Source organism: Cygnus atratus, chromosome 11 (genome assembly GCF_013377495.2).
Source record: "Cygnus atratus isolate AKBS03 ecotype Queensland, Australia chromosome 11, CAtr_DNAZoo_HiC_assembly, whole genome shotgun sequence".
In the NCBI taxonomy this organism is placed as follows: Eukaryota; Metazoa; Chordata; class Aves; order Anseriformes; family Anatidae; genus Cygnus; species Cygnus atratus.
In genome coordinates this window covers 19,076,063-19,097,306 of record NC_066372.1, presented here as the reverse complement: position 1 = coordinate 19,097,306, position 21,244 = coordinate 19,076,063, and the positions used below count along the sequence as shown (strand labels likewise).

Genomic DNA, 21,244 nt, shown 5'->3' with positions numbered 1-21,244 from the left:
TCAGCTTTGATGGAGGACGAGTGAGTGTGACAACAGCAGAGACCTGAGGATGCGAGATGCAGACGTGCAGAGAGCCTGGACCATCCGTGCTCCAGGGGGAGAAAGGGACAGGAGAAGAGGAATAAGCATTTATTTGCAAATGTTGCAAACAAAAAGCCTGCAGGTCTGACCCTCTTTCCATCTTCATCTGCCGGGCACAGGGCGAGATGGGGCTTCCCCCCTCTGTCTTCCCTCCACGTGGTGTAGGTGCTCCTGAATGAGCTGCGTTCCTCCAAAGTCTCTGCCTCGCTTCAAACTCTCCCGAGCCTTGCAGCCTGTTTTCCTCTGAGATCTGAGGCCCAGTGAGGACAATAGAGATCTGGGATTTTCAGCCCTGTGATTAGTGGGCAGGGGCAGAGGGGATTTTCCCCTGTGCTGGGAGCTGTGCAGGCTGTTCTTTAACATTTCCCTCCCTTTCCAAAGCCGAGAGAGAAAGGCGATTTTTCTTCCCTTTAGATGTGAGCGAAGGCCCCCGCTCCTGCTACTCCCGGCGAATTAAATAGATAAATGGGCGGCGCTGTTGTTCACGCTTCACTATGCACAAAGCAACTTGCATTCAAAATCGGGCTGCTGGCAGTTCAGCAGCAGCCCCGCACAATGGCACCATTCGACACGCGGGGCCGGCTCGCAGGCTCTGCAGCTGGAGCGGCCACCGGGCTGCTGTGACACGGGCGTTTTTATTATCGTTATAAAAATGCATCTTAAAAAAAAAATTAGAAAGAGAAGATATAGTGTTCTTTCTTAAAAACTTGGAGAAACATTCCTGTTTGAGAGCAGGGCACAGAGAGAGCAGGATGGGGTTTGTGATGTCCGTATTCCCCCCGTCTTTTCTGCCAGTTTTTTTTTTTTTTCCAGGCAAATCCTCAATTTCCAGAGTGTGGAGAGGAGCACATAAAGTGACCTCTGCCTGCTAAGCCTTCCCCTGCCAACTTTCCTGAAAATACTCCCCGGCAGGTTGCTGGCTTAGTGGTGTAGGTGCCCGAAGACGGGAGGGGATTGAGACGTGATCCCCCTGCTCGCTTTGGGGCTGCTGTCTCGCCGGGAGTGCACTGGGGAAGGAGCTGCAGTGCCAAGCAGGATGGGTATTTAATAAATCTCGTGGATCCAACCAAGGGCTGGTTCTGCTGGAGCTGTGAGCCTGCTGTGAGAACAGTTCAGGTCTGGGTTTAACTGGAAGAGTGGCTCCTTGAATTTTAAAAATAACCCTGACTTCTGCCAGCCCACGGGGAAATTCAATTTTTATTCGCAAGTTGGAGAGTTTAGCATGAAAATCAGCAGCTGTACCAGGATAGACCATCGGGATAGAGCCACTCCTGGAAGGGGAAGGCTCTGCCTGTGGCTTGTTCTCTCTCCCTGGCCAAACCACGTGCCTCCCAGGATTCGTCTCCATCTGCTGTAACGGAGCTAACGAAGCCTGCCCTCCTCGGCAGGAGCATCTGGGAGCCCAGGTACTGCGGCCGTGTCCCCGTTAAACTCTCTTGTTCCCCGCACTGTGTTAACTCAGAGGCATTTTAACCACATGCTCCATTAGAAGAGGCCTGAATTTAACAGGCTGGAGGCAAAAATGTGGAGAAGGCGTCTTTGCTTGTGGGCTGTCTGGTGGTGAGGATGCTCAGCACCTCCCTGGCATCCTCCCATATTGCAGCCAGCCTGGGCATCTGTTTCCCCACGAGTAATTTAAAAGCAGAAAGCAAAGTGACTGCAAAACTCACTGGGCTTCCCCAGTACTCTCCTAACACCGTGCTTGGCACCGAACCTTTTAAGTCTTCTTCCTACCCTTGTGTCTGCACTTGATAATAATGTTTGCGTTTTAATGATTCCAGCACGCCTGGGATTTGCTTTGACATACCAAGTTAATGTTTTCTTTTTCTATATCAAATCTAGGTCAATCTCTGGCTTAGCACTAATGCTGTGCCGAGCAAGAAAGGATTGGCCACTAATGGTTTCAATTTAGTTTTTTCATGGAGTAAAGGAAATTTCATTCAATACCTGTTTTCATTTTTATTCCATTGGCCTTTCCACGGGATCCGTTGGGCTGGGGAGAGTGTTTGCTCTTTGATTAGAGGAGACCCAGCAAAGCTATTTGCCAGAACGAATCTTCTCTGAATATGGACGAGGATGGATGAGAGCCGCTGCTCACCTGCATGGTGCCGTGTCTGCAGGACGTGCCGTGAGGACTGCATGCTGGTGAGGGTGAGGCAGTGGGACACCCCCAGCATGGGCTTCTCTCTGGGGAAGAGAACCAACCGCCCAGCCCCATCCTAACCGAGGTCCTCCATGGTTCGAGATGGGAGAAGAGGTGAAGAGCAGCTCGCCAGCCTCGCGCTGCAGACCTGCCCAGCTGGCATCTCTTCTGCATCAACATCTTCAGGAGAAGGTGCACCCATGCGAGCGATGTGGGAGGGCTCTTATAACCATCCCCATCTGCTGCAAGCCTTCTCTTGTAGCGTTTGGTTTTTTCTCTCCCTGCTCTATGCCAGTCTGGGTGTACCACAGCCAAAACCCAGCTGTGATGGCAGCAGAAGCACTGAGACACCGAGGCTCGGAGCTCCACCAGTATGGAGCAACGTGAGTGCACGATTCAGGTCTGATCTCAGGGCTGGCTGACACCTGGAGCTGTAAGAGGGCAGTTTAATGGAACGGGGTGACAGACACCCCGTGTGAGGATGGTAAAGAGGGACCTGGGGCAGCACCAGTTCCTCCGTTGGCACGTGGATGCTGTGATGCTGGATGACCAGAGCGATAGGTAACGCAGGCAGGTGGATCAGAGGCTGCCTGCCCGCTTAGGAGCTCACAGGGGCGAGGGGCTATTGTGATTGCATGTATTTATTTTTCAAATGATTCTGGCCATTAGCATAGAGATTAGATGCGGCTCCCTGGCTGCTGGCCAGCCCCACCGGGCCGGTGTGCAGCTCTGGGTGTTGGCTGAAACAAGAGCACCCGGGTGATAACAGGAGCAGCGGCGTTTTCCGCTGGAAGACGAGTGCCAAACGGGAGCGAGCACTCCCGGATGGGTTTCTTGCAGTCAGTTGCGGCGTGTGTGAAAATCTTATGGGGAACAGCAGAGATTTAGACCCTCCGAGCAATGCCCTGCACAGTGGCCATGCTCACGCCATGATTTGTGTCCTGGCTGAGAGCAGCGTCCAGGTAATTGCTCGCCTTCAACTTTTGGTGCTGCTTTACAGGAGGTGCCACGAAAGCCTTTGTCTGTGCAACTGTAAATAAACTCGTAAAGCCGTGTTAAAAATAGCGTTTTGTAGCTCGGCGCATGAATATTTAATGCATCTTCTGCAAACCAGCTGGTCTTGGCAAGGGTCACAGTGTTTCCTAGGCGTTTAACATAAAACTGTGCTTCAAAGCCACATTATAGGGTCGTTGAAGAGTAATATTTTACTTAACATCCTCATAACTGAATTATTTATAACTGCCCATGTTTTATTCATGATAAATATTAATACTAGTGTCTTTAAGAGTAAAGGTTATCGCTGCAGTTTTACCTAGGAGAGGTGATATTATTGAAATAAAGGGATGCCAATGAATTCTGCAGCCGGCGGAGCAGCGTCTGTGCTGGGGCTGGGCTCATTCACACCTCCCTCTTCTTATCAACCCTGTCAGCCACCAAAAAACCTCAGCGCTGAGCATCTGTACGTTTGAAAGGAATTTTCCTGCAGGCGTCTGAATCCCAGCTTTTTTTTCCTTTGCCTTTCTTTATTAACGAGCTTTGTGCCATTCTCGTTAATTCTTGGATTCGTTTCTTGGTGAGAGCCCATCAGCTTTGGGTGCAGGATGCTCGCCCTGACCTGGGCCTCCGAGGGGCAGCCTTGACATATGCTGCAGCTCCCTCGAGCCCCCCTTGCCGCAGGGACCCCCGGTGACCCCATTGCTTTCAGCAGCCCCCATCACTTTGGCGAGGGGATTGCCTGGTTTGGGGGCTGCCAGGGGAGACACCCCAGCTGCCTTTGGGCTCGAGCCCGCATGGCTGGGTGCTCTGGGCCACGAACAGTCCCATTTCCAGGCTGAATGTGTATAAACGGGGTAAATTGCCATTGCTCTGCCCCTTACCGGAGGGAACATTGCGTTACCTTTCATCCTGGGGAAGTCGGATAGGTTTGTGCTTGGTCTTTTCACCTTGTGCTGCTGCGTGCACCCGTGGCAGCCTGGCTGGAGCATGGCACAGGGGGCTGCCAACCCAAGAATCCCGACGTGGGGCTGGGGGCACGTTCTTAGACCTGTAAACCCTTCCCAACCCCACGGCCATGCCGTGGCTTCGCCGCGCGTTGTGCCATCAGCTTAACAAACCCGCGGCGAGCGGGCTGAGAGCGACGGGTCCGGGAGCAGCGCGGGTTAATGCAACACATATTTAATGTATGATTGCTAATGGCCACCTCCCATCTGCCCGAGCCCGACTGGAGTTTGCAGCTGAATGATTCAGCTGCCCTGACACACACGCAGCTTGTTCCGTAGCCGAGGTACATTCATTACGCCTGACGCGTGTAAAAGGGGACGAGGCTTTCTCGCTGGGGAGAGGCATTATCGGGCTGGGCTGGCGGAGCAGGGGGCTCTCTTGGAGTTTATTTTATATGATAATGTGAGAGATCTTCCTGTGGATGCGGCGCTATAAATGAATCACGAGCTAAATAACCACTGGGATGTTTATTAGCCTCGAATATGTTTATTGCCGAGTCAACAGGCAGCGCCTTCCAATTAATTAATAGTAATAATTACTGTATTATTTATGGAGCTCTAACAGCGTGCCAGAGCCTTTCTGCGCGATGCTTACAGCTGTGGCTGTGCTGAAACGGGCTGCTCTGTGTTCACCCTGCATGGGCACGCCGGGGTTTGTCCTTCACTGGCGGGTGGCCCCAGCCCCAAAAGCCGTGGTGGGCTGAGCTGCTGAGCTCTGAAGCCCACTCTTGGTGCTGGTGGAAGCCTGGTGCTCTGCGACATGGAGATGTGACCATTACTTCCATTTTGCTGGAAGGCAGGACGTGCAGTGAGCCGAGCAGAGATGGGGATCAAGTGCAAACAGCCTGGTCTTCTGCCAGGGTGGGTGCCTGACAACCCCATTTGCCAGCTCTGCGAAAGTTCCTAGGTCCCGTGAAGTTGCTGGCGATGGATCTCCTTTCACAAGTGACCGTTTTTGTCTCTCTTTGTGTCTTCCAGCGATGTCCGACTTCCACATCCACCCGCAGAACGCGGTGGTGGAGGAAGGGGGCGTTGCGAGGTTCCAGTGCCAGATCCACGGCCTGCCTGAGCCTGTCATCCTCTGGCACAAGAACCGCATGCCGGTCAACACGGACAACGAAAGGTAGGACATGACCAAACCATGTGCTGCTGTCCTTTCCCCAGGTGGAGGCAGGAGAGCAGGCCTGCTTTTACCCCCACGGGTCTTCTATGACATGACTGACCCAGGCTGAGACTCTTGGCCAGCATTTCTGCCATGGAAGACTCTTTAGGTTAATGTTATGGGTTGTGAGGGCTCCTTCTGGCCAAGGGCCATGCAGAAAGACGGCATTTCCCAGGAGAGCTAGATAAACCCTATTAGATGATTTTGGAAGCGGCAGAGGCTTTCATTGACCTTCCCCAAGAGGAGGCAGCCCTCTTCCAGTTTGATTTTCCAGCCTGGAGAGCCCACACAGCAGTCCTAGGAGAGCCTGGAGCAACTCTGGCATCCTTCATCCCTCTGTGACTCCATTTTGAACACGTCTATCCACACCAGAACCATGACATGGTCTTGCAAGTGGCTCCCAAAACTGAACTATACCACGACCACCAGACCTTCCTTCCTGGGTGGGTTCCCTTAGCGGGTGGCAGCAGGGAGGCTCCGCGGAGCGCGTCCCGCAGCGCCTTGGGGCCGCTGTTTCCCTCCTGCAGAGAAGCCCCAGCCGCCCCCCTTCCGCAGCCGAGGCCTTGGGGCGGCACGTCCTCGCTTCCTGTGTTTGACAGCCTGCTCCCTCCGCGTCGGAAACCTCACTGGCCACGGTTTGATCATCCGAGCAGGGTACAGGTGGCAGGAAGCCCGTGCTCCACGCCAGCAGCCTCCGGCGGTCCCAGCTGCAGCTTGGGGGCTGCACAAAAGCAATGGCAGGAGACCAGGTCGCAGCACACCTCCATCGCCCATTGGCGTCCATGCGTTGGGAATAGGCGAGACCAGGAAGCCGTAAATATTTTCCTGAAAGCCCCTATTCTTGAAACAGAACTTGGTGGGGTTCTTCAGAGGCAGGAGAAAATGTGAGGCTTGGAACAATGCCTGACCTTTTCAGCATTACGGTGAACTTACAGTAGAAAGGCCCAAGAGGCCCAACCTCGCGGTGCAAAACTGCAACTGTCAGGTTTTGTTTTTCGTTGTGTTTTTCGTCTGAGCTTTTTTTAGCCCAGCACAAGGTTGCTTCATCAAACTCGATCTCCTCCGAAGGCTCCTCAGTCACACGAGTGCTAAACCGGGGACATGGCAGAGCAGGGCAGCTGGTGCGAGGTGGTATCGGCAGGAGTAAAGGGTGCAGAATCGGGCCTGGCACCTTGCGTGCATCCTGATGGATGTTGCAGGATGGGCGAAGTCCTCCTGAAGTCCCCCATGCATTATTGCCACTTGCTGCTTGAGCCCAAGGTCACTGGTGTGGGGATGGACAGATCTGGCACAGATCAGTGCGACCACGACTTCTTTTCTCCAAGACCAAGGAGGAAGAGCCAGATAACCCCAAGCTGTGCCCATCCCACTGCTTCGCCTCTGGGGCCAGGAGCTCGCCCAAGCCCTGGAGGACACGGTCTGGGAGCAGCTTTCCAAGTTTTCAGTGTCCTGATTTTGAACAGGCTTTTTGTAGGAGTAAAGTTGCAGGGGAAGGATTTCATTGTTAGCTCAGTGGATTAATCTCTGACACCAGCGGGCCTGGGTGATGAGGGTTGCTTCTCCAACTGAATTGGATTTCTGCATTAATCACGCCCGGTGCATTTCTGCGTATGAAGTGTGTATAAATTTGTATGCCGAGCCTTGCACTTGGAGGCTCTGGAGGCAGCATAATAGCTTTGGAATTGAATCTTCTAATGCTGTGGGCAGATTGTTAACAAAAATGAAGGCTTCTTGTGGTATTCATCCAAAACAACGGGCATTTTAAAGTCCCGGAGAGATTGCAATCAACTTGGGGACGTGTAAGACTGATTGCTATCACGCTGCCACCGACACCGAGCCGCGCGTTTGGCACCCGGCGCAGGGAGCAGGTTATAGGCACTTAGCCATATGCTGATCCGGAGCAAGGTATTCTTCATCTTCCAGACGGAAATGGATTATTAACTCATCACGGTGTAATGACACAGCACCGAGCAATTTAAACACGCAGTTGCCAAGCAACCCATAATGTATGTACACGTATAGATGTCTGTGTGTGTGCATGCGTGCTCTAAGTGCGTCTGGTTTGTATATACAAAATATTTATGTTTATGTATGCCCACACAATATTTATTTTAAAGACACTTTTCCGTGCATTCGAGGTTTTGATGTTGCACGGATTTGAGTCCTGTGTCAGACCTGGAGCACACACTTCCCCTGTGCTTGTCCATAGACTGACGTGTCAGCTGCCTTCACACGAAAATGCACTTCCAAAGCTTTTCCATGAGTTAAATAAGAAGCTTCTACTTTGTAGCCTTCTATCGAAAGCCATCCTTTCCCAAGGATGCATCAGAAGATGAAAAAAGGAACGTAACCTCTGCAAAAGAAGAGCAGAGGCTCAAATATCGAAAAAGCAAACGACTGAAAAGCAAACGTGCTCAGCCTGCTGGGGTCTGCATCATGCGGGTGGTAGCTGCTTTTCAGCTGCTTTTTCATCAGCCTGCTTTCCCATCATGTCCCGCCTTGCAAGTCTTCATTTCTGCTTTTCTCTTCCCGCAGGTACACGCTGCTTCCCAAGGGGGTTCTCCAGATCACGGGGCTGAGGGCAGAGGACAGTGGGATTTTTCACTGCGTCGCTACCAATATTGCTAATGTGAAGTTCAGCCGGGAGGCCAGGCTCACTGTGTCAGGTCAGTACCAGTCCTGACTGTCTTTCCCTCTTCCTGCTGCTGTTCCGGACCAGGACAGTTTAGCTTTGGGCTAATAACACCGAGAAAAGTTCCTCTGTCCAGCAATAGCACGTTCCTTGTTCTGTATTGTTATTAGTTCCTGCCAGATCGGGCCATTTGATTGCAGAGAAATCTGTCTCTTTGCCTCTAAATTAGTGCCAGTTTCTGGGGAGAGGGAGGAGGGTGTGAACATGAGTTACAGCAGCTTTGCATTAAATAAATTCTTTAGGAAATGTGGAAGATACATCATCTCCTTATGAGACTTGCCCACTCTGGAAGTAATTGCAGCACACAGGGTGATCAATTATTTATCTAATAGGGGAGTTATGTTCTGTAGGCTGTGAGCATTACACTGCAACCAAAGTGGGCTCGCCTTTCTTTGGAAGATGAGAAGGAGAAACCCTGAGCACCCCAGGCTGGATTTGGGCTCGGTTCTCCATCCATATTTGAAGTTATTGGCAGAAAACAGGCTTTCACTGCTGAAAGCTCCAGCTGAAGAAATGGCGGTACTTTTCGGTCCCTCTCCAGAAACAGGTCCAAAACCACATACCTGCTGGTCTTTTGCGTGCTGTGCAAACAAACCAAAGCATTTCACACCCACACTTTGTTCGTGCGCAAGTTAGATGTGTTGGTGACAGCATGCACGGACCTTTTACATGCAGCAAAGGGTCTTCCCCCCGAGCTGTGATCCTTCTGGCCTTTGGTGGCATGTAGTTGCTGGTGACTGAAAGCTTGCTAGTGTACACCTGTGTGTCGGAGGCTCACACCTGTACCGAGTGCCAGGCTGGCCTCTGCCGACTGAAAAAAAGCAGCACGTGTGAAACGGGGGAAGCCGAGGAAAGAGCGATGCTGTGTACGTCGCCTGGTGGGGGAAGCAAGCAGGTTAGCTGGTTCTGAAAGACCTGGGAGCTTCTGGTGCCTGCTAGCTAGCTGTTTTCTTGATCTATGTGAACAGTAGCCACATGGGGGGGGGAATGTACAGTGAGTTACCGACGTGTTGAAGTTCTTTGTGTCAGTTTTCTGGTCTGAGTTATTGTTTCTCACAGGGCAGAAAGTGCTAGTTGTTGTCAGCTGACCATCCCTCATCCCAAAAGGATATTTTCCAGGTTTCCTGTCTGTGCAGTGCTTGTGGTTTTTCTCTTCCTTAAGGCAGTCGGACGTTGAATACGGGCACAGTGTGTAAGTGTGTAAGTGTCTGTGAAGGGCTCGGACCGTGCTTCAGTTACTGCATGTGAGCAGAGCTGCAGGAACTGCACGTTTGCACACTCGCAGCCTGTTGAAAGCACGTTACCCTCTTCAGAGGAGGGTTCCCTGGCTGGGACAGCAACTTGAGCTGTTGTTTGACCTGCAGAAACCCTCCCTGGGGTTTCCCTGGGGTGGGAGAGGAGGAGGAGGCTGGCTGCTGCAGGGGAGGAAGGAGCCTGCTCGCAGCACTTCCCTTCCTCTCTCAGCACAGATCTGTCTTCCAGCCCTACTGGATTGATTATTTTCAAGTGCCTGCTTAGCGGAGCTGCTCCCAGGGGGCCGCCTGCCTCTGCACTGACACCTTTTCAGCACGAGCCACGTCTCTCTCTGCTGCCGTCCTTTTGATCAAGATCTAACAGCCCTTGCCAGCGACGCTCCCATCCCTGCTAGAGTGCCTGTCGCTCCTCACGGTGCCGGGGACCTCCCCACCCTCACCAGGATCGCTGCTGGCAGAGCCCCTGGGGACTGCCTGCATCATTAGAGGCTTTTTCCCTTTCAAAATAAATCCCCCCCAGCTTGCCCTAACCCCCGTCATGCTCCTCCAGCAGCACTTGCCTACTGAGAGCCCCTCGTTTTGTCACTCCTCCCTTCCTGATGCTGCACCAAAGAGTGTCCTGGTAGGAGAAGGAAACCTCCCCGATGGTCAGGGGGCAGCTGCATCCCTCCTGGGTCACCGTCCCTTCTGGGGGCCTGCAGGAGCTGCCACTGCCACCAGCATCAGGCTCGGCAGCGGTGGAAGTGCTGGTCCCAGAGATGGGCAAGGTTTGCTCAAACTCAGGGAGCTGATCCCACACCCAGGAACCCGCCTGCATATTGAGGACTTGGAGCGTAAATCAAAGAGTGTGATTTTTGTTGTTGTCGTTGGCAAAATAGAGAGTTTTATAATTTTTGCTCTGGTCTCAGCTCCCGTCTGCTGATATTCTTGGGTGACCTTGGACATTTCATTTCATTTTTCAGTGTTTTGAAATATTGAAATCAGTATATAATACGATGATAATATCGTATTATTCTAAGCGTGGACATTTACCATTGTGATTTAGAACAATAAATTTACATGGCTTTTAGAGGCACTCCGAGGTACCGAGGGGGGAGGTATTGTTTTCAGATCCCTTGGGGTTAAGCAGCCGGTCATATGAATTTATTGTGCATTCTGGTTCTCATCAAAAAATCTGCATTTTATGGCTTGCGGTGAAATGCGTTCAGCGAGAAAGTCAGCTCTTAAGTCACACCGACACGGTGATTTTTCTTGGATTTTGCCCATTCAGACGCAGCCTCGGAGTGGCTTTGTCGCTCCCCGAGCAGCCCCCGGAGGGATGGTTAACCAGCGAGCCGCTCCGATCCGTGCTGTGCGGTCCCCCTGCTGCCACCCTTGTTTCAGCCCCTGAGGTGCTGTGAGAGGGTGATGTTAAAAAGCATGGGAAGAGCCCTCGCAGGTCGTTTTTGGGGCATCGATTCGCTTTAACAAGCTTTTGGGAATGTCCGTGTCCTGGAGGCGGTGCAGGGTGGACCCTACAGCGAAGCCCTGCCGGTGGCAGGGCTCTGCTCCAGCCTCCCCCGTGCCCCAGTCTTGCTCGGGGGAGAAGAGCAGCCCAAGTATTCCTCTCTGCAGGTGCACGGCATTTTTTGCCAGCAGCAGCTGTCAGATTGTTTAAATTCCTCAAACACTGCTTGACCTCGGCATTTCTGGCGTGCAACCCAGATCTCATCAGCAAGGGAGAGCATAAAGGGAGAAGGCTAATGCAGAGGTCGTCGTTGTTCCTGTTTGCTGATGGAGAACTGAGAATATCTCGTTTTCCTCCTCTTCTGTTCCCCAAAAATGGGAGTGGAGGCCAAGGGAGCTTTGGCCCAGGGGTAAGGTGCTTTCTGGTGGCCCAGGAGATGCAGGTTCAGCTGTGCTGTACCTGACACGGGATGATAGTTTGGCCCTTGCAGTCTCCTTTTGTCCGGTGAAATGTGGTTGTCTAGTTTCCAGTGTCCTTTTGCCAGAGCTTTATTTTAATGTTGGTCCGTGCATCATCTTGTGTGATGGGTTTCAATCTCGGCTGCTGCCTGTTGGTGCTACCGTAGTGCAAATAAACAATTTCCGGAGTTTCGTCTCAAAAAGATCCCCAGCAGGAGTCAGAGACTGCCGCCTCCACTTCCCTCTGTGTCCCAGGACAGGGTTTTTGGAGCAAATGACACCAGCAGCAACAGAGGATGCTTGCAGGGAGGTAGATTTATGTGTTGTGGACCACACAGATTAATTAACAAACAGAGATGGTGAAAGGTGAAGCAGCTCTTTCATTTATTTGCGTAATGTCTGTATAAGTCTATATGAGTTGTCCTGTAGCTTGTGTCCACCCTGTAGATCACATCCAACCTGCAAATCTGCTCACTGCAGCTCGCAGCAAGGTTCCTTCTCTGTGCTGCCCATACGTGGGTGTTAAGAGCTGTGCCTGTGGCTGGGTGTGGCCGAATTTCCCCAGAAATAGCAGTGCACACTTAAAACACGTTCAGACAATGCAGCTGCCTCCCGAATACTGTGCTCCCTTTGCTTCATGTGCATCTCAGATTTATTGGGGATTACACCAAACACATCATCGTTACCTAGAGGATGAATGAAGCCCTCTGTGGTTCCATTAAACAGGAGGAGGAGATGAGAGGCCCCAGGGATGCCTTTTAACAGTGATGCTGTCCTTGCAGGCTCCCACTCCACTGTTTACAAGGACCCCATGATTCTTGTCGGACCGGAGAACCTCACGCTGACGGTGCACCAGACCGCGGTGCTGGAGTGCATCGCGACCGGCAATCCCCGGCCCATCGTCTCCTGGAGCCGCCTAGGTAAGCCCCGGGGCCGACCGGGATTTCTTCCTCCTCTGTGTAGGAAACAGGTGATGCCAGGGACTATATCACAAGTGATTCACCCTTTCCATTCCTACGGGGATTAATTGCAGGCTTGAAGTGCTTTTTTTATCTTCTTGTCTGCGCTCTGTTTTTTTCTCCCTGCCAAGATCCTGTGTTTAGCGGTTAGAGAAGTGGGCTGGTTAAACCCGTAGATGTTTCCTGAAAGGTGATAATTTTAGCGTTCCCTGAGTGACAGCGTCTTCTTCAGCTGCATCAAAAACATCACCACTGTTGGCCCAGAGAAGCAGAAGCATACACAAACATGTCTTCCATGTGAGACAGACTTGAAAGAAACTTGCTGTCTGTTCAGAGAGCTGTAAAAAATCTTAGGGGGCAGAGAGAGCTTAAGGTAGCGTGTCTGAAGCTCTGAAAACACAGATGCTCACCACTGGGGTCAGTGATGGTTTTTAATCAGCATGGAAACCAGAGCCAGTGTCTGATGGCATCACGCAAGCAAAGTGCAGTGTTTCTCCCAGTCCGAAACCAAGGGCTCTTTTAGGCTTTTACTGTGATAGTAGCTCAGAAAATACTTTGTGCGGAGCAACACTTCCACCGCCCAACAGAAATCTGCGCCGAGCAAAGAGCTGATGGCTTTTCATTTATCTTCTGGAGCTTGTAACTGTGTGAGCATGCTGTGGGGTTGGGGTCAGTTAGCATTTCCCAAGCCCTCGTGCTCTGTGGGGTCACGTTGTTTTTTGAAGCTAATCTCCCCGAGTCACCCGAGGTGTCTGTGAAGCATGAGCAGAGATAATCCTGCCCATAAAGCAGTGCTGGGTGCAGGGCTTTGCCCCCGTGGCTCTCTGAGGGCCGTGCTGGTGGGGTCTGGCCTGGCTCATGGGACAGTGACTTCTCACTCAGAGCCATCTGCGAGGGGACAAGGGCACGTATCCAGCAGCAGTCGCACCGTTTCTCCACGCTTCCCTTCCAGTTTGCTTCCTCTGGTGGCTTATAAAACCAACTTGTGTTTGCTAACTTCTTATTTTTCCTCCAGAGCCATAACCATCAGATTGATGCTGTTTTAAAAATTCCCCAGATAAGCTGTATCACTGTTTTGGTTCTCTTGGACGCAAGGCAGCTCTACGTTAGAGCTCAACTATAATAAACTACGTTATAATTGCCTTAATTATAAGTGCTTATTACCTTCTTCAAAACACTTGTCTCTAAAGAGCAGTGCAGTAATGAAGATGTAATAGCTTCGTGCTATGTTTGCCTGGATGGTGTGAGCTCAGCATTGCCTTCCACCAAAAATAAATACCCTCCCCACATGGCCTTGCAGCAAAGCAGCAGATTTAGAGCTCCTAAGTGGCAAAGAGACCCCATTATTTTCCCTCCCCTTCAGTGTGAATGTTTCGTGTCCAAAGAATCAAAGATCTTGTTTCTTATTGCACCAATCTTGACAGCAATGGGGCTTACAGGCTCTCTGGTGACTTTGTGGGCCTGTCATCTCTTTGTAGAGGTTTCAGAAGCACTTTGATGTCTTTGTGTCTCTGTCATCTGGAGGTGGGAGAGGGGTTACGCTGGAAAGGGAGGTTCTTCGAGCATCTGTCCTCTACAGGTGGCTTCCTCCCCTATGAGGGTCTCCTTCCTCAGGTTCTTCTGGCAGACCTGGTTCAGCTTAAACAACCGATTAACATACCTTGGAAGAAAAACCTTCATCCACTCCAAGAAATAATAAAATTCATGGCCGTGATGTCTTAAAGAGATGCAGCTGGTTTAGCAATAATTTAAATGTAAAGCTCACTTCTGTGTGAACATCTGTCTTGCTTGGTTGAGGGAGAGAGCCACGGTGTTGCCATTACACCAGGTCCGAGCACAGGGCTTGTTGCTGTTCTGGAGTTTCTCTTTGAACCCCTTTGCTCACAGTTTTTACGTTGTGGCATTTTTCTGTCAGAAAGGAGCAAAGAACAATTTTGCTTTTACAGCTTTCAGTTGCAAGGGAAGCAACATTTGCACTTTTTGCTTTGGCTTTGCGAAAACCTGGCCGGTTTTCAGGGGGAGAGGCAGCTATATTTTGCTTAAAGGAAATCATTCCAATTCTGGGCCGGTTTTTAAGTGTCACACAATCAATTTTGAATTTAATTTCCTCGGGAATATGTTGTAGCCCCTGACCACAAACAGAATTCCTCTGTCTCGCAGCGCATGAAATGTCAACATTCATTAGAGAGCAGGCTCTGAGAGAAACGTAAAATCATTAAGGGTTTGTTCAGGGAAGATAGGGCTTTTCCTTTCAGAGCTACGCACTTCAGGCTGGGACCTGTATGTGTGCACAAATGAATATCCCGGGCACTTACTGCAAAGCCTTTTGAATGAATGACGATTTTAATGTATCCTTACCCTTTAAGTGACAGGCCACTGAGCTGGCCTCCATAAAAGGTACCAGGGCAGAATAATACACTATTTAGAGAGAGATAGAAAAGTGAGGCGAAAAAGAAAAGACAGTGATTATCTGATAGCGTTATACAGAAGTTGTCAGAAAGGGTCGCACAATGGGAAGGAAATTACTAAAGAGGGAGCCATTCAAAAAGTAAACCATACAACAATTGTAGGAGCCAATTAATTGGTAACTTATTGGACACAGAAGCTTGCAATAGATGGCTGACTGGTTGACAGGAGCGCCGTTCCTGTAAGTGTTTAGAAATAATAGAGTAAATTTCACCACTTCACATCCTGAATAGTCAACTGTTGCAATGTACTCTAAATATGCTAATCCGCGGTGCCCGGTGTCGGACAGAGCAGGAGACCCATGCGTCTAAAAAGTGGAAGGCTACTATGGCACAATACAAAGAATTCACAAAAGACCTAAATGATCAACATTAGAAAGTTGTTACTTTCTTTCAACTCGCTACTTATAAAAGAAAGGCGTTCATGTTGTTGCATATTCATATGGCCCGGCACGTTTTAACGGGTCCCCGTAATTGGTGCCGGTGTGCCAATCACTGGTTGAGCAGGCAGAGAACGGGCTCCAGAAAGCATCACATACACCTAGTAAAAGAAATAACGGGGGACTCCCAAGCCCCGGACTTCACCCCAACAGGAAACCTGGAGACCTCTACTTGTCCAGAGCCGGGGCGTTATTTGGGAGCATCTCCCACATGGAGAACGGACTGCTTTATTAATCAGTCACTGGCTGCTCTTCACAACCGGCTGAACCTTCATCCCTCTTCAGCTGGGGAGTGAGATGATCTGGCAGACATTTCCCCCTAAACTGGCTTGTTCTCAGGCCTCCAATTTTCTGCTATTGACTTCATAAAAAGAGGTGGAAGGTCATAGTAAATGAGCAAGTTTCAAGCCTGTGTGGGTCCGGAGAGCTTTGGGGGCAGAGCAAAAGGGTTAGTTTTTGCAGTCTTTTGGATCTCCACCATGGAGAGATGGCTTGGTGATGGAAAGCAATGCCAGAAATGTGGGTTTTGCAGGGTCTGAGTCCCTTGATCCAAGCCACTCAGTTCTCCCTGTAAGAAAAACAGGGTTAAAAAGTGCAGATGTTGCTCTAGAAACTGTTTCCAGGACTTTTTGGAAAGCAGCAATTGAGCGAGAAGCCTATGGGCTGATCTGGCACGGTGATCCTGGCCGGCTGCTGGAGGTGGCCATGCTCCCCGAATCAGATGGCAGTCCCCTTGGGATTTCTGAGCTTGGAGTGCTTTGTTCTTCAGGGAAATGAAAGATGCTTGGCTGACAGGAGACGTTTCTTCGGAGCATCACCCCTGTAATTAATAGTTGAAGCTGGGGAGACAACTGAGGATGTATAGATGCAGGTATTTGGACTTTGCAGAGTATCTGCTGCAGGCTGGGTCTTTTGTGCTTAAATTATGTAGCACATTGTAAATAATACACTAAATCTGCTGACATTCAAGTCACATTTCTGTGGTATTTCTTCAGGCAACGATGTGATGAAGCATCCAGGTGGGGACACTTCGCATCTTTCACTGATCCCGTCCCTCCCTGGAGAGGGAGATTTGATTTTCACACCTATTGTAAATACAGACTTGCTAAAGGTCTAACTTAAAAGATGAAATCAAGTTCAATTTGAATTTAATTCAGACCTCTTTACACTTCAGTTCAAATGATGTTTGAAGGAAATGGTTCCTTCTTATTGCTCATTAAATGCGGGACAGGTCATGTTTTACTGTCCTTTTTATGACCGAGCCATTTACTGCCACAGTGGCTTGGCCAGCTATGTGATCATTTAATCATTTAACGACATTGTTTTTCTCTGTCTAGAAGACCCAAGCATTTTTCTTTGCAATGCAAATAATGAAGTGATCTGGCATTGCCTGCCTAATGAAGCAAGGAATCCTTCAAATCTAAAAATTTCCTGAAAAGCAATGCAAAGAGCGTGGCAGGAGAAACGGTGATGAAGTGCCGGGTAGCTTTCAGTCCCCGTTTTGCCAGTGTTTCCTAGCACGATGCTGCAGAAACACCTTCTATTGCAAAAACACAGCTTTGTTTCTCACAGTAGGGAGAGCCAGGTCTCCATCAGGGGCCATTTTTGGGTACAGCAGGGGCTCTGAAGGAAGTACTTGAGGATAATGGGGTGGGATTTTTCCTTTTACCAAGCACAACTTTGAAGTGGAAGACGCAGTCTCTTCTGCTGTTGTGGAGCACACACGTGCGGTAGGCTCATGGGATGTTCAGATGGGGCAATCACTAAGGCTGGTTCTTGCTTCTCCATTTCTGTAAGCTCCTTAAACTCCTCCCTGAGCAAACGTGAGAGAGGAACTGGGTTCCTGCTTCCCATCTGATGAACGTGTGCTCTCCTTAACTGCTCCTCCAGCAGAAGTACTCCCCGCCTTGCCCCTCTGCTCAGACACCCTGACACATGCTAGGATTGATTTAGAGCTGCCTTTGTCAGGCAGTGTCTTAAAACACAAACCAATGAAACAATAAAAAGCAATAGCCTGATACTAATGAAACACATTGTAATTAGAGCTGGCTGGGAATTCTCCAGTGAAAACAGGCTTTGATGGAAAAAGGCGAATTCTCCGATACTGCTATTCCATGCTAAGCACTTCAAGTGCTTCAAAACCTTGTGCTGGAGTCCAGGCGTGATTTTCTAGAAGCATTGCTGCTCTCCTGCCTGCCTGCTTCATACCCAGCCCTCAGGATGAAGGCGACCCTTTCATGTTGCCCTTCCAAGCCAAAGCAGCTGGCCAGATCAAACCATCCAGCTTGGAGCTGGGCTCCTTAGTTCTGGGCTATTCTGTGTGTTCAGGAGCAAAAGAACTGAAACTCCATTGTTCACATAGTTTCCAAAAGCAACGAGACAAATCCGTCAAGGGTTAGCAGATAAAAAAAACACCACTTCTAGCTCAGGAAATCCCCAAGCCATAAATTGTTCGTGGCTGGGAGGGTGCAGCAGGGAAGTACTGCTGTGGGGTGGCTGCTCTCCTTCCCAGATCATCTACCTCTGTTGGCAACAGGCTGTTGAGCTGCCTGGATCCAATGTATCAATGGCTTACAGAAATTGATATGATTTCTTTTGCTTTTACTGCTTTATTGGAAAGCATTCTGGGAGCTTCATCTTAACCTGAACACATTAAAAGCTTCCAAATTTCCTGTGATGGTGCCTTAGTTTTCCAAGCACAAAGTGTGCCTTTGGGCAAACACTTAACTGAGGATCCTGGTTTCCTCCAGAAGGCAGCTCTGCTAAGAGCATCAGCTAAAACTTTACTTGGCAAATCCCAGTAACAGAGCACGATGCCACTCCATAAGTACTTAAATTGGACCTCACCAAGGACTGTGTGCTGGGGCACTTCACACAAAGGCTCAGGATGTGACCCTTACCCCTCTTCTCCCTCTTTCAGACGGCCGCCCGATTGGCGTGGAGGGGATCCAGGTGCTGGGGACAGGAAATCTCATGATCTCGGACCTCACCGTGCAGCATTCTGGCATCTACGTGTGCGCCGCAAACAAACCCGGCACGCGGGTGCGACGGACCGCACAGGGCAGGCTCGTGGTACAAGGTGAGCAAACTGGGTCTGGCAGAGTGACGATGCCCGCTTTGCTGTGCCCTTCGCATGGTCTCTGCCTGTCTCCTGGGCACTGTGATGGGTTGGTTTGGGCTTCTTGGATAGTATCAGACAAAGCACTTCTTTTCTACACATGGTTTTGCGGGTGGGTGTTAAGTGTCTATGTCCCAGACAGGTGAGTAGTGGCCAGGTATCATTGAACTGAGGCCTCAGCTGCTGGGTTGCAGTGGCTTCCCACCACCTCAAGGTATTTGGCTTGACAGCACGGGCTGAGTTAGTCAGCCAAATCACCTCTTACCCTCTGCATGGTTCTTAGTGATGTGGGGATGTGGGCACTGTTCTCATATGGGATGCCTCTGCTTGATGGAAACCACAGCTACAGTGATATCCAGTAGTGGGTATCACTCACAGAGTATTGCTCCCTGACCTGAAATGGCCCAAGTAAATGTAAAGCCATTTCCAGGAAGTCAGCAAGACCCTTTGCTGTAGCAGTTGACGCTGCGTCTGAGCTCTTTGCCCCAATGTGGGTAAAGCACCCTTTGGGGTTCGTGCCCAGGGAGTGCAGGCTGCTCCCCTTCCCCACAGCAACTGTCCTGAAATGTCACTCGTAGAGGGTGATTCAGCCCAGAGCAGAGATCAGCACTCAAGAAACCGAGCAAATCCCTTCCACATGCTCCGTGCGACCAGTCTCCATGGTGAGGGGAGCCAGGCAAGTATTTCAGAAGGCAAACCCAGCTGGCAGCGTGCTCTGAATGGCAGTAATCCACCCCTGATTACAGGCACTCACCTCCTCTTCAAGCTAGTCCACTTAAAGCATCTCGCACTCTCATCAGTTCACTCATTAACTATTGACTGATGATATCCTGAATCTAAAATTACACACCTCCTGCTGGAGCAGGCTAATTGAACCTTTCATGCTGGTGATGGGGAAAGTGCCCTGCTCCAGCCCTGATGCTCACCTGACAGGTCCTGGGAGCGGCTGCCGGTGATCCGGCACCACAGGGCTTGTGCAGAGGCTGCAGTCCCTGGATGCTGGCGTCCCTCTTCCCTTTTGCCTTGGCAGCATCAGGGAGCGATGCAGAAAGAGAATGTGTACAGGGCTGCTTGCTCCTCCTGAGTCCTAGGTGATAACAGGGGGGGAAAACTTGCCATCTCTTTTGCTGCTGCATTTTTGGGTGAGCAGTGCAACGAGTGGGCCTGGAAGTCCCCTTGTTAAGAGAAACAGAGCCCAGGTATTGCGAACAACCTGGCTGTACTGATACAAACCATTCAGAGCTGCTGCAGGATGGCTCTGCACGTGGTGCATGCAGCTGAGGCCGTGAACCCAAACGCAAAGCTGATGTCCAGGTACCAGGCAGGCAGAGCCGAAAGAAATTCCTTGAAAAATCTATGAAGTTGTAAAAATACAGCTATTGAATGCTGTTGGCTGCTTCAGTTAGCAATTGGATGAGAGCGCAGCACAACTTCTCATCGCTACGGATCAGCAGTTCTCAGTTTCTTTGGAGAGTTGAACAGCACCCCCAAGCAGGTGCTCTATAGTGTTGAAGTACATCCAGGGTAGGATTACTGTGGATTTTCACCTGGAAAACCAAGATAAGAATTTGTCCTCAAGCAAAAAAAAGGAAAATGGAAAAATTGGAAAAGGAAAGGGTCGTCAGAGCCCTTCGCCGTGGAAGGGAGTTGCTTCTGTGATCAGGATTAGCGAGAAGTGGGAGTGGTATGGAGAAGTGTGGCCAGGAGCTGAACCCGTGCTGCCATGCACAAAGTGTTCATGTTTTGGGGGCCCGGCCACCCCCAGGGGAGCAGCTGGACTCATCCCAGGTTTGCTCCCCCCTCCCTCTGAAGCAGCTTCTCCCTCTGAATCTCATTTTGCCGGAATTCTCCAGCTGAGAGGTACAAATGATTGCTGTTAGGTTTGTCTGGGAAGAAAACCCCGATAATGACTGACATGGAAGACTGGCGGTTTTATCTTTGTCGAGACGTCAGCGATGCAAATTACATCCGCAAAGAGAAGAAAAGCAAAGAACAGGCCATCAAAAGCCTGGCTGGAGAGGAAGTTAGCACAGGGCTGGGACAATGGGAGCGTCCTCAAAGCATGCCAGGCCAGGTACTTGCTGCTTTTATGCAGGGCCCTTGAAGTGCCTGGAGGCACAAATTAACTTGCCCCGCGCCTTTTGAAGGAGGCACGGTTTTATATGTGGGAAAGCCGGGCAGAAAGGGCCACGTTTCCTGCTATAAGGCGAGGAGTTAGCTGGGGCTGAGAGCACATCCTCCCTCCTGCTGCCACCTCCGCCCCGCTGCGGGCTGCCAGCGGCGGTCCTCATCCTATAACAGCATCCCCAGAGGTGTCCCGTCGCAGGGCTCTGCTCTCGCTCCAGCCTTTCACGTCGCAGGCTCTCCTTCAGATCATCTTATTATCTTCCTGGGAATTCCTCCTCCCTTCAGAGGATAAGGCCTCAATCCCCCGCTCCCTCCCTCCCTGCCCTCCCCTGGCCGTTTAGGCTCCTTTGATCTCTTTTGTGAGGTTCTCCCACAAGAAAGTTTCCATTTTCTCTTTAAGATCCCAGCGCAGCCATTTGAATATTGCTTTGTGCCGGGCTGCGATTGAAGGCCTCGCGGGGGGAGCCGAGGAAGGGCCGAATGCTGAACGGAGCCGGGCCGTGCGTGTGGTGCAAGGGACGAGCAGGCTTCGGTGGCAAGGAGGGGGAAAAAAAAAAAAAAAAGAAAGAAATCAAAGCGCTTTCCCTCTACCTCCTGCGCAATCTTTTGTGCTTTATTATGTGTTTGGTGTCATAACAAACTGATGGGCTGTGAATGGCCAGATGGTCACCAGTGTTCTCCGCTCCACGCTTCATTTCCTCCTGAAAGCTATGCAGAAAAATGAGATCCCATCTCATAAATGAGTGCCCATCTCAAGGCCGGGGTTTTGAAGGCTCCGCTGACAATGGCTGCCTTGTTCGCCCTGCTTGCTGCTGCCAGAGCCGGGCATCGCTCCGTGGTCCAGCAGATCCGGCCACCGCTGCGTTTCCTGATGTTTCTCCCATCGCCCCGGCTCGCTG

General features: G+C 50.7%; 1 protein-coding gene across 1 annotated transcript in view; it reads left to right on the top strand.

The window, feature by feature from the left end:
- Positions 1-21,244, top strand: part of IGDCC3 (immunoglobulin superfamily DCC subclass member 3) — an 87,765-nt gene that overhangs the window by 45,936 nt on the left and 20,585 nt on the right. The window contains exons 3-6 of the mRNA XM_035554607.2: positions 5,203-5,347; positions 7,922-8,052; positions 12,019-12,156; positions 18,021-18,179. Coding sequence (XP_035410500.1) covers positions 5,203-5,347; positions 7,922-8,052; positions 12,019-12,156; positions 18,021-18,179 — 573 coding nt within the window. The remainder of the gene's footprint in view (positions 1-5,202; positions 5,348-7,921; positions 8,053-12,018; positions 12,157-18,020; positions 18,180-21,244) is intronic.